This window comes from Osmerus mordax, chromosome 23, assembly GCF_038355195.1.
Source record: "Osmerus mordax isolate fOsmMor3 chromosome 23, fOsmMor3.pri, whole genome shotgun sequence".
Taxonomy (NCBI): domain Eukaryota; kingdom Metazoa; phylum Chordata; class Actinopteri; order Osmeriformes; family Osmeridae; genus Osmerus; species Osmerus mordax.
The window spans coordinates 8,357,477-8,371,418 of record NC_090072.1 but is presented as its reverse complement, the minus strand read 5'-3'; the positions used below and the strand labels follow the sequence as shown (position 1 = coordinate 8,371,418).

The 13,942-nt window shown below is 41.0% G+C and overlaps 1 protein-coding gene across 1 annotated transcript; it reads left to right on the top strand.

Annotated features, from left to right (window-relative positions):
- The first annotated feature begins 4,377 nt into the window (after positions 1-4,377).
- Positions 4,378-5,684, top strand: LOC136967388 (uncharacterized). Its single transcript, XM_067261154.1, has 3 exons — positions 4,378-4,460; positions 4,763-5,110; positions 5,218-5,684. The coding sequence occupies exons 1-3, from the start codon at positions 4,415-4,417 to the stop codon at positions 5,682-5,684; spliced, it is 861 nt and encodes a 286-aa protein (XP_067117255.1). The 5' UTR covers positions 4,378-4,414.
- The last annotated feature ends 8,258 nt before the right edge of the window (positions 5,685-13,942 follow it).

The following is a 13,942-nucleotide window of genomic DNA, read 5'->3' as shown; positions in this document are numbered from 1 at the left end:
GTTTCTATGGAGACTATTGAATTGTACGCGGTTATGAAACAGTATTTATATTATGTCATGTGAACTCAAGGGAGAACTTGGTTTCTTATGTATGACTGGTAGGGAAAGTTTATTCTTGCACCAAATGTCTTCACATGTCACCAATAGCAAGATAAGCAAGACAATGTGATAATAACAAACAGTCATGAATTTTACGCGGTTATGAAAAGACAGTATGAAAATGTATATTATGTCATGTGAACTCAAGGGAGAACTTGGCTTCTTATGTATGACTGGTAGGGAAAGAAGAAACTGGGTGAAGCAGGTCAACTGAATTTGGTTGAGTGTGATTGGTTAGATTTCATTCTTGCAAAGTTTATTCTTGCACCAAATGTCTTCACATTTCACCAATAGCAAGATAAGCAAGACAATGTGATAATAACAAACAGTCATGATATCAGAAGATATGATTATGATATAATAGCATTATAATGGCACAGTAGATATCACTTGTGTATGTGTGTGTTTGACAACCCACAGTATGAGTATTCTAACACTCTGAACAACACCTTCAAGAAGAGGAAGGGAGTCGATGAGAGACTGGGAGACTAGAGATGGATGCTGCAATGACATGATAAAGCTAGAGGTGGATCTTAGAGGGGACACTTGTTAAGCCATCATTGAAATGTTGCTTTTAAGCCTTAGTGAGTTGAGCTACGTCCACTGAGACCGTGTCACACTCATCCAGGCCCTCAACTTTATACACACTGGGTTGAGCTTGAGGGGGGGATGGGGAAAACCCCATGTCTTAGCTCAAGTGCAGAACTGCTAAGAAAACTTCATGAGTTTTGAATGGCATGAATTGTCAGTTGTGTGGCTACCTTCAGGGATAGCCTTTTGAAAATCAATAAACATATTGTTTTAGCGCATGTACTATGCATGTTAGCAATTTATCACATTTGTCAACATTTAGGCTACTTCCTCTTTTATGATGCTGTCTTACAAACCTTTTTCCCTTTTTATCTTTGAAACCAATGTTTCTAGGGGGTGTGCAGTTGGCTACCCTAAAACATAGAAAACTGTGTGGTTAGATAAGTGTATACACAACAAGGCTTTGCATGTGACCCATCTAACAAAGAAATACAGATTGTCTGTGTCTGTCTGTTGTGGTCAAACGGGCCTCTCTCTCTCTCTCTGTGCCTCTGACTACAAACCTTCATGACTAGATTGACATTCTGGGGGACTGGGTTGAACTCACATCTCTGTATTCTTCATTTTATGTCAACCATATGTTTGTTTTTGTTGCTGGAATTTAAAAACAGTTTATACTGACATAAGAAGTACTGAGGAGAGATAAGACAATTGTGCAGCTGTTATTTGATGTGGTCTCAATGAAGCCGTGCAAAGATTATCTGTCTCTATCCTATGTCCATTTTAGATGTCCAGCTCCAAATGATGAGCCCTCGATTCCCAATTGTCTTTCTATATTCTTTGGCATTGTTCATGCTTTATTAGACATGTTTTAAGTTGAGTGTGACAAGAAGGCCAAGCAAGAATTTGACTATGGACTCACAAATAAGAACCGTATATGGGACAGATGCTTGGTTCTGTTCGCTTGCTTAACGCACTGGATGCATTGTTGAATAGTTTGACTTGAATCTGTTCATCATGATCAGCATGCAGATCGACTATGCAGCACTTAACTTAGGACCAAAGTAGCCAAGGAGGGCAGAAAAGATGTGAATGACAGAGGGGAATCTAATGATTGGTGTTCAAGGCAGGGGAAGATCCACTATTATGTCACATCCTTTAGTATGAGAGGAAGGAGCATCTCTGTGTTGAGTAAGAACTACTGAGGTCACAATCCAGCCAATCACATTTTCGTTTGGGGTATTCAGAAGTACTGGTGTGTGAGACAGTCCACATATACAATGCACAGTAAAAAGCATGTGACGTTAACACTTCCTGAAACCATGTGACAAATCACTGAGACTCTTAAAGCAGTTCATTTTCTCAACTTATTAATCAGTCCTTGCCATTCACAATTACTCTACAGCAATAAGATGTTATTGATGCACTTCCAGCCTAATTATCTATCCATTTGTGTGTGTGTGTGAGAGTGAATGTGGTTGTTTAGGTGATACCACCCACCTACTTATTTTCCACTGTGGTAGTGCATTCTTTAAAGACAACAAGCCCTCCTCACAGGAAGACTGTCCTTCTGCTCTAACCACACTCTCGCTACACCTCACAGTGCATCAAAACCACACATGCACTACTCTCAAAATGTTTTCCATTGCATCACACTAAGATTGCTTGACCAAAACCAAAGGGTTTGTGCATTAGCAGGTCTGCATCAAGAGCTACCACACACAGGCCTAAACTAAGGCATCTGGCTCAACTAAAACCATTCGGACTTGGAACAGTTGGTCAATGTAATTTGTCAAGCATGATGCCATGGTGTTTCAGTTTTTCTACAGTTTGCCCCTAGATCTAAATGTAATATAATGTCTTTGTTTAATAATTTAATAAGTGTCATTCTAGAGAATATTTATTCAGTGCGTGATTGCATGTTATACGCAATAGCACATTATCGCTAGCCTGGTCCTAACCAGACTCTCGTACATTTCATTTCTACAGAGAGTCTGGCCTCGCTCGATTGACAAGCGTTGACTTCCTTGTAGGCGGGTACTCTGTTGAAGTTTAAAACTATTGGATCTGCCCAGAGCCACTCTGATCTGCCATAACCAATCGCTAGCGTTTGCCTTAGCCAATTCCTTCACCACTACTGTAAAAGAGCTAGCTGCCGTAGCTGGAAAATCAAACTGTTCCCGAACCCCGTGGGGAGGAGGGCCACAACATCATGGCCACCAACAAAACTCAGCAAAACTTGTTCTTGCTCCGGTTTTAGTTTATAGATATTCGGCAGTGTTGCCACAACAGACCAAATGGCTTCGCTCGCATGTTTCTCCGCCGCCATTACGGAACTACAACACAAACTAGCACACAACATCAACGTCATCGTTCTCAGCCACTCCCTCTGTTCGCTGATTCGCCGGTAGAAAATCTACCGGAGACATCTGACTTACGTACCTCATGGCCAGACCTAGTACAGAAGCAAAATCAAAATTGAGCGGAAGTACGTAGGAGGGAAGAGCCAGGCTACATTATCGCAGCCTTGTGGTGACTATATCTCTAAACAATGCAGCTAAACTGAAATGTTGGGTGTGTGCAGTGTCATTGTACTCCTTGCGGTCTCATCTTGTGCATTTGCTACCGTTTATACGGAACTTTCAGTTTCCTTGCATGTGTGTGTGACAAATTTTTCGTGGTTGAAAGTGTCCATGTCATAAGCTAACTTGGGTCTATTACATTCCCATCTCTTTGTTGTTTGGACATTGTTATTTTTCTGTTTAAGAAAGTATGATTTGTGCAGCAGTTAAATTTACATTATTTCATCCACTCTGATGTAACAAAAAACCTTTGCATATTATATCTTTGGTATCAAACCGTATTTTACTATGTATGTATGTATGTATGTATGTATGTATGTATGTATGTATGTATGTATGTATGTATGTATGTATGTATGTATGTATGTATGCATGTATGTTTACACAATTTTGAATGAGGAACCGAAGGATACAATTTGCACTGGCCTCTTAAATTTTACCCTTCTGTTTCACTCAAAATAGTCCTTCTCAACTAGTTTTTTTAATGAAAAAAAAGTGCAGTGGTCTCTATTTTTTTTCCAGAGCTGTCTGTACATATGTATGTATGTATTTCATTTGCAATTATTGGGGATGGGATGTGGGAAGACCACACTGAACACTTAATTTATTTCCACCTACAGCTACTTCATCAAACCACGTATACATTTTTCAATTCACTAAAGTACAGTTGAACCCTGGATATCAGTTTAATTTAGTTGATATCATCCGTGTAGCTAACAACAATATTTTCTTGTAACTATGTTGTCTTCATTTAACCCAGGATATACATTTGAATTTTTCCAGTAAACAGTGCAACAGTCTTGTCAGTGAAACAGTCTTTCAGTAAGGTACAGAACATGGCCCTCCTTTAATTGGGAGGGGAAAGCTACTGTAAATGTCTAAGCTTCACATGATGTGAGCTCCCAGTATGCTTGCTCTTTGGTAGGCTAATGCTAATAATCACAACCTTCATAAACTTTACACAATCTTCATATAGATGCTTAATTTACATATGGCTTAACCATCTCGTAGCCTACACGACCAAGACATAATGACGGTGTTGCAAGTTTACCTTTTCACACTCTTTTTATGAATTTCATATCAGCCAATCAGACTGCCTACAGTTCTCTACATCCCCAGTATGTATAAGAGGAATCCCCCGTGACTCGACAAGTGTATGTTTTCACCTTAAGTATACATGCAGGGATCCTGAAAGTTGAAGAATGGTCAAACTGTCTGCTGTACACATTCTGTTATTATTCAGAGCAGGTAAGGAGATTTAGATGTTAAATTTAATTGTTTTGATGTATTGTTAATAGATGTAATCCTTCATACTGATTTTGGAGATGGAGTGGAATGCAACCGATGTGAAAAATTGCTTGTATTTGATACTGATTTTAGATTTGACTGATGAATGCTGATTTTACAATTTGGAGCATATAATTCAAATTCTAGTTTTAGAGATGTATTACATACCTGATTTACACTTTTTAAATTAAGTCCTAATTAAACTTATTAAGTAGTTTAATATCATGCCATTAATAAAATGTTATTCTATTCATTCTTTTCAGCATTGTCATGTGCTTCAATCGTTCATCCAGATGTTGTGAAGACCTTCAGTCAAGGACAAACAGTTGATTTGGAGTGCCTGATCACAATGGATCATATGTTTGACTACTGGATCAAGCTAACAGTTGGAGAAGCACCAGTATTTATTGTGTCTTTTTATTTAAACTCTAAAGAGCCTACATTCTTTGGGGAGTTCGAAAACAACTCCAGGTACAAGTCCAGGAAGAAGGAGAATAGGTTTGTTCTGACCATTACTGATGCTGGGATGTCCGATGTTGGAATGTATTACTGTGCTGTACGAAATTATGATGAAATAACCTTTGGTCGTGGAGTTTTTTTGACGCATGAGGGTAAGTACTGATGACTTTGTGCATACTGTATATTTCAGCTTATTTATGAATAACTTGCAATAATTGAATTGGTATCCAATGTAGCTCATTGGTCCTGTAAATTGAAGGTGCAGATACCAGGAGCCAGCATCTTGTCCAGCAGCCAGTGTCTGAGTCCATCCAGCCAGGAGGCTCTGTAACTCTGAACTGTGTAATACATGCTGACACCTGTCCTGGAGAACACAGTGTCTATTGGTTCAGACATGGCTCAGGAGAATCCTATCCAGGAATCCTTTACACCCATGGAGGCAGGAGTGATCAGTGTGAGAAGAGCCCTAAGGCTGGGTCTCCTACACAGAGCTGTGTCTACAACCTCCCCAAGAGGAACCTCAGCCTCTCTGATGCTGGGACTTACTACTGTTCTGTGGCCTCATGTGGAGAGATACTGTTTGGAAAGGGAACCAAGCTGGATATAAAGTCATGTGGTGAAGACCAGATGAGAATCCTGGTGCTTCTCTCCATCATGAGAACTGGAGTTCTCTTCTGCTGTCTGTTCATCGTTATCATCTTCTGTTTCATAAAGAAATCCAGCTAAGGGTGATATCCATCTCTTTGAGCTGTACTTTGTCATGTATGTCTTACTTATGCAATGATTATCTTAATTGATTTGCAGTGTTTACACCATTTTATGTCTGAGATTCTTTCCCCAAAAAGCATTTTTTTCATTTTTGGTTGTACATGATGTTCTTTCCTATGTTAAATAAAGCTGTAGACTAATGTAAGAAAAAGCTATGTATTTTTCAAAGTGAGGCCCATGAAAGAGATGTGAGGTGAGAGCTGAAATATATTACTACAGTGTAACATATCCATTACTCCCCTTAACCTGTCTACACACTACTAAATACACATACTAAACATGTTTAATTGCTTAATGTTACAACTAATTAAACGTCTGTGTCACCAAGGTTAATTGACTTTAGAAAAAAACTTACTGTGAAATTGACAAAGTAGTCATAGCAGTAGCACAGTAACAACTTGTCAATCCTCGGTTTTCAGTACAGCTTGTAAAGGGATATATCACCTTCAAATCAACGACAGCTGTGTATTTCTGTGGAAGATCAAAACTAAGTACGATGACTTTTGAAGATACAGGAACTTTACTTGTTTTCAGAGGTGAGCTTTTGATCAGGGATCAGGGGCTTCTACCTCTGCTGCCGTGGTGCCCACATCCGTGGCCGGGAGGGCGAGTGTGGACCTTTGTGGCCATAAGGTGATTCATGTTGCACGCAAACAGCCGATATGCAATAACGTTAATGAAGGTGTGTGCGGCTTTGGTAATTGCAGCTTTCTTTAGTTTGCAGTGGCTGTCAGGAATAGGGTGAACAGACGTCCGGATTTCGTCCGGACAGTCCGGTTTTCCAGCCCTTTGTCCGGACCTCTGTTGCGTGCCCTCCTTTTCGCCCTTTTGTCCTCCTTTTTGACCCTTCCTGCCCACCGTCGCAATTTACCACTTGCGTAGGCTTTCAGATGCCAAAAAGAAAGACCTCCTTCAAACCTACGTGGAGTTCTGAACTCCACTTTGCCACTAAGAGCAGCAAAGATCAATATCGTGCTTTCTGTAAGCTCTGTCGCATTGATATAGACATGAGTAGTAGGGGGAAAGGGGCTTTAGAGCAGCATGCCAGCGCTCGGCAACGGCACAAGGATAATGCTAGTTCTGCCGGCCACTCTTAACATCATTTTTTGCTCCAAACACAACAACAGCGGATGATAAAACAACTGCTGCTGAGATGACCAAATTATATATTTTAATTTCTATTACAATTGAAATAGTTTGGGGAATGGTCAAATTACAAATGTTGACTTACTAAAATGACAAATGTTATTGTCTTAATTTTCTTTTTGGACCCAAGTGTCCTCCTTCTCCGGGTCATGCTTCTGGTCACCCTAGTCACGAAGCTCACCCCCGGTCTGTTTGTCCTCGTCAGGTTCGCCCTCAGCGGGGTCATCGTGGTGGTCCGAATTGATAGCTGTCCACCCCTGTACACCAATAAACGTCTCTGCGCTGGCCTTCGAACTGTCTTCTCATCCCAATGTTGTGTTCGTTGACCATTTGCTCACTGGGCTTACTCAGGGGTTCAGGGTGGGGTTGTTTCTCCATTGTCCTCTTCACTGGTTCTAGGCAACCTCCAGTCAGCGCTGCGGGAGCCGGACGTTGTGTCCCGGCTTCTGGCAGGTATCCAATTCAATGCCAGATGCCTTGATCCTTCAAGCCTTTTCACAAAATCCTGCCGTCAAATTACTGTTCAAAGGCATAGGCAAGGTTTCCCCCACTCAGGTGGATGATAGACTCCCATTCACTCTTGTCTATTTTGCATGCCATGCTTTCGGTGCTCAGACATGGTTGTTTTTCTACCTACATCGACTCCCTCTTGGATTTACATTTAGTCATTTAGCAGACGCTCTTATCCAGAGCGACTTACAGTAAGTACAGGGACATTCCCCCGAGGCAAGTAGGGTGAAGTGCCTTGCCCAAGGACACAACGTCAGTTTGCATGACCGGGAATCGAACTGGCAACCTTCGGATTGCTAGCCCGACTCCCTCACCGCTCAGCCAACTGACTCCCGGGCATCGGCCCTCCCGGGCATCGGCCCTCTAGCCTACATAGGCTAATCTGTACATGGGGACGTCGGTCCTCCAGCTGGCACAGGCTGTTCACATAGACTCAAGGGCGTTACTTCTCTTTCAGCCCCAAGACAGAGATGTGGTACACTGGCACTGGGCTGACCAATCACATCTCTTAACAGGCTCCACCCCTCCCCCTATGTTTCTTGTGTCAGATGCAGTGGCTCAGAGCCAAAAATCTCTGGATTAGGATGGAGAAACAAACGCGAAAGGGCAAGGGGGATGCGGAGAAGTTGCGGGCCCAAAAAAGTACAAGTCTAGAGGTTGATGCCTCAACATGTGCAAAAATAACCAACATGTTTAGTGCTGTAACTTCTGTTTCTAAGCCTGCAGTACCTGACATTTGGCAAAAACAGGTCAACATAGAACATGGAGGAGAGGAGACTGGCCATGGTAGCTGTCAGGCAGAGGAGCAGGTGTCTGACAGTGAAGCCAAGGAGGGACAGAGTGAGCAGGAATGTGTAACTGAAGCAGTAAGCATGGTAGCTACATGATTAACAGGGAGGAACTCGCAGGGCAGGTGCAGGAGGATAGGCTCTACTCCACTGCCACCTTTGATCACCAGGGAGTCCGTCAAGAGAGAGTGAGTACACTGGTCCATTGCACTTACTACTCAGCTTTGTAGGGGTTTTGGGGAATTGAACAGTAGGTCTGCGTATTTACAGGGACCGCAAGGATGGTGTACTGGTGGGTGGTGTCCGACCGATTGTGGTGGGCCGGTCTGTCATGATGGACAGAAAGACAAGGATAGTTATATGGTCTCTACTAAGGGGTATAATGTCCAGCATGGTCCCATTTCCAAACAGTATCTCCCCACATGAGGCCAAAGCACAGTAGTAAGTCTCAGATTCAGAGAGGCTGAGGTTCCTCTTGGGGAGGTTGTAGACACATTTACATTTACATTTAGTCATTTAGCAGACGCTCTTATCCAAAGCGACTTCCAAGAGAGAGAGACACAGCTCTGTGTAGCAGACCCAGCCTCAGGGCTCTTCTCACACTGATCACTCCTGCCTCCATGGGTGTAAAGGATTGCTGGACGGGATTCTCCTGAGCCCTGTCTGAACCAATAGACACTGTGTTCTCCTGCACAGGTCTCGGTGTGTATTGTACAGTTCAGAATTACAGAGTCTCCTGGCTCGACTCACTCAGACACTGGCTGCTGGATAATAGTTACACTATTGGACCCTGTGAAGAAGTATAGATATTAACAATTTAATCAATTTTATATCCAGATAATCATTCCAGCAAGAATCACAAATAGTGAAATTGGATGAGGTTCAAATTTGCTCAAAGGATCTGAAAAATCGGTGATTCTATACTATTTCAATACTGACATAAAATCTGTACCTTTTACATTGAAAAATACATTGTCAACAAATACTTTTAACATTGGAGTGTGCGCTTCCACAGAAATACATAGCTGTATCTGAAGATTTAACGTCTGAGATTGTCAGGTGATTTGTTCCTTCACCACATTGCACAAAGAAGCGAGGATTGTACTCAAACTCATTGTGCAGTCTGGCTTTTGGTTCATACTTATACATTGTAGATACCAGCTGGGGTTTATCTCCTGGGGTTTGCCGGTACCAAGAAAAGTGCATTGCCATAACACCTTGGTAGAAGCAATGCAGAGTTACCGTGTCTCCAACATTGACAGACTTTTGTCCTGCAGTATAGACTGTGTCACTTCTTGCATAAAAACTAGGAGAGAAAAACATGTTTTTTATTCATTTTAAAACACCCCCATCCATACGGTTGTTCATTGACATGTCTGCAAACACATATAAATATATATATACATATATTAATCATCTCCCTCCTTGACAGAAATGAAGAGATTAAATAACCATTCAGTTAAAACAATTAAAGAAATCAGCTCACATATTAAGGTAAAGGAAAACTTAATTTGAGCTCATTCAAAATGTTTTCAGGTAATAATAGTGTAATACATGTTATTAAAAACAGTGAGTAGAGTGAACCACAGATAGAAAGATAGGAAGAGACTGACGGTTGTGGTGACTTGAACTAACCTAGATTCAGACAGAAAATGGACAGAGTATCCTTGAGGCTGAGTGTGGCTCTCAACTGTCAGGTGTATTCTCAGAAATAACAGAACTGAACAGGATCAACTCAGTGTTGACATATCAACTCAGTACTGACATACCAACTAACCAGATGGCTCATGGGGGTCAGATGGCTGAGCGTTTAGGGAATCGGGCTAGTAATCGGAAGGTTTCCAGTTCGATTCCCGGCCGTGCAAAATGACGTTGTGTCCTTAGGCAAGGCACTTCACCCAACTTGCCTCGGGGGAATGTCCCTGTACTTACTGTAAGTCGCTCTGGATAAGAGCGTCTACTAAATGACTAAATGTAACCAGGCCATCTAATTTCTAGATCTGTGTGTGTTTTTAAGCAACTTAAATTGTGGTTGGGGGGGGGGGGATGACATGTCTTTGTTACTACAGTTGTCTGGATGGCTGGTAAGCGTAAATTGAGGTGCCCCTTAGTATGAAAATGTCACTTACAGGTCTATGTCTTACCTTTGATTTTGGTGGTGTTGATATTTCAGAATCTCCATTTTGGTGGAAAAAGCTAATTGTTGAATGAAAACTGAACTTCAAAAACTTAACTCTTACAAAATATTTTCCTTCATAGTCTGTCTGTTAGTCATGTATCAGTAATGTCAAGAAAGTGTGCCCACTACTGGCCAATTATTGTTGAATAATTTTTATTTGCAACCTCTCTGCTGAAGTATACTTACACCAACTTCCCACTAGTATTGCATAGTTTCTCAGTCAATAAACTGTCATTGCATAACATTGGATTAGCTCATGAGGGTCAGGTGGGAGATGGGAGTTGTGGTTTTCTCCTCCCAAACCTCAATGATTTAAAACTCCATTAAGTGATGGCTGAAGTGAATACATGGGAAGTGATGAAAAGTCTGTATCTGCTGGCTCTATGCAACAGTCACCTGAAAAATGAACGATTCTCCTATCGGTTCACACCTCTACATTCTCGTAGGGGAGTGGCTTTGAAGGGAGAGAAATTGTTAAGTAAGAAAAACTTACCGATCCTGCCTTTAAGATAATAAAGATAATCATCATTATCTGATCCACTTACCAACTCCTATTCATTTTCCTTCATTGACTTTCAATTTAACGTTGAGAACGGATTACGGCTATCATGAAACATTGGACGGGGACCCCTAAAGAGCAATGGCCTGCCTTGTCTGTACAATCTGTACATTTTATATCAAATATATATATCTTTTTTTTGTCCACATAACTCCAAGTGCTTTACTACACAACCTTGGATCCTGAACCATACACCTGCCAGTTGTCGACTTTATGCAATGCCCTGTTGAGCCACACACACACACAGTGTCCTGGCATTGTAGTATGATGATATGAATGTATGGGGCCTTAGTTTGACTGTCCAGAGTTCAGGACTGTCCAGAGTTCAGCTAAGAGTCCCATTAAGTGGCTGGCTTGCAGAAATATAAGCTGAAGAGCAGGTAACCAATGGTGAGGAGGTCTGGTCCAAGGTATCATTACTATATAATACAATACTAGTAGTAATAAAATAAATGAAAGTGAAAGTTGAGGGAAATCAATAACACTTTAGAGCAACACTTAAAACACAGGGGAAATGGTAATGTGGTTTAAGAGAAAAAATTAATCTGTGCTCTCCTGTTGCATTGTCTCATGTCACCACCATGATGAACAGTCCCTTTCATGTCTTTAGAAGGACTTACTGCTTTCATACCGTATGCTGCCTGAGTAGATCATCACCCAGGATGAAACACACACCATTCCCAGCTCTTCTAGTGCACTGGTTGTGTAAGTATTTTAAAGGTTGGTAACTAAAAGTTACACTTTATTATATTTTAAGTGAACCATTATCTCTTTTACAATTACTTTTCACCTTCTGTAGGTTTGACCACTGTTGAGTTGGGTTACATAATGGTCCCCTCAATGGTGGCACGTCCTGGGGAGAATGTCACCCTCCAATGCGTCAACAGCAACGGGGAACCAGGACACATAGCCTGGTTCAAACAAGTAAACCGATCCAAGCCCTTGTGTATCGCTTCCACGTACAGCTCTAGCCCAGATAATGTCAAGTATCATGATGGATTTCAAGCTAGGCGCTTAGATATGAGGTACAACAACACTTTCATTTTTCTCACAATCAGAGAGGTGGATTTCTCTGACACTGGCTTGTATTTCTGTGGAAAGTTTGATGTTTACATGATTTTCACCAATTTGACATTCCTCGAAATCAAAGGTAATATATAAAAAAAAATATTCTGACACAACTAACATTATCTTATAAAATGTTAAATAATAACTTTTGATATGAAAACAGTTTAACAGTAGATATTGTTTGTAATCAGTGGATGAGGCCAGACAGTTTAAATGTAAAAAAAACCTGAATGTTTTCATTTTTGATCCTCCTACAGTTTCTGAGGACGCTGATAACCATGGTACAAAGTTATGCTCAGACAGTACGTTTACCATGGTCTCTCATGTATCTGTCAGTATAGCCACCGGAACGCTTAAACTGATGAAATCTTATGTTCATTTTTGGACTAAAGACTATTTTTGAGTACTGAATATAGTATATATGCAACACTGAATAAACAGTAACAGGTGCAGTAACTTGTCTAAGTAGGTGCTTTGACAGCAAATAAGGTTCTATTTCCCTGTCCTAAAATGCATTATATTTTCCTAGAAGATGGAACTATGAGTATGTTTCCACTGGTCCTGATCCTGGGTGGTGTGACTGCTGTCTTCCTCCTGGTCATCCTCATGCTGCTTCTTCATATCAGCCGAGGCAGAGATGCACGCAGCACAGGTGCAAAGAACGACCCATGGCTTTGGCACAGTCTTCATGAAATTATGATAACTGACAACACTGTGAATCTGCCGGCTCAAATAGACTAGTATAGTATGACATGATAGACATTATATTTAGATGCAAATTTGATGAGAAAATGTCATCAAACTTTACATTGAATAATTTCCTTTTCACGTTCCTATCCCAGGTTCTATCTCTCAACAACAACAAGATGAACAGGTAAACATATGAACACATCCTTATACAAATGTCTTAGAAGCTGTAGGAGCAACTTTTCTCTCATGGTTTTTGTGTGTGCAGGTCCAGGATTCTGAAGAACTGATTTACGCACCTTTGAAGTTTACCTCCAAGAGAAAGAAGGGACAAAGAACAAGAAAGATGGATCTGGAAACTCAAGTGGTGTACGCTGCCACAAGATGACAACATGGAGTAGCAGGTTTCTTAAAATTGACATTTAATTGAGCAGCGAATAACCTCTGCTGTATGTTTCAGTTAGTGAGTTTTACCTTCACTGTCTATGGCCCTCTACCGTTAAATGTAAATCACATAGCTCAAAACTCCAGTCGAAAGGTCTGGTTAGGACATTTTAAGTTATCAACAACTCTGCTTAAACGTTGTCAATGTAGATCAGATTTTGCTGGCAATATTCTCTAAAAGGCACCTTTCGACCCTCACTTTATTTACCAATAAATAACCACAGCTGACAATATTTTGCTCAGATTTGTATTGGCGTTTCAGGTCTTGTCAACACCACATCTGTGTAGAATGTCCAGTTGCTCTTAGTAAGATGCAAAAAAATCCCCTTATAAGGACACTATGTTTGGTATCTGACATAGCTGTCCTTATACCCAGCTCATCATTTCCTGGTGAGAGGGTGACAGGAAGGAGGAACTCAATGTTGAGTGAGACATATTGAGCTGGCTTGACTATGTCTAACCAACTCTTGAGAATGCAATTACTGTGATGCATTCCGTGAACATAGCATGATGTTGCTCATTCTAGATTCTCTAAAAATTCAATCAATCAATTTTCTCCCATATCACAATACTGTATGTTTGCATTGGTGCAATAAGAATATACCTGCGAGGTCAACCTTTGGTAGATTTGTTACAAATGTACTTGATTTATTGGTCCTAAACATTGGAAACAATTGGTTATGAGTGTGGGTGGGTAAATGGCTGAAGGCTGGTGACTCTTAACCAAGAATCATTTTCGGCTGAGAACAGTACTTTGTTTGCTTCCTTCCTGTTGAGGATGCAGTTCTCTTGCCATGACCCTCGCTGAGTTAAAAACCACACTGTTCCTTCGACT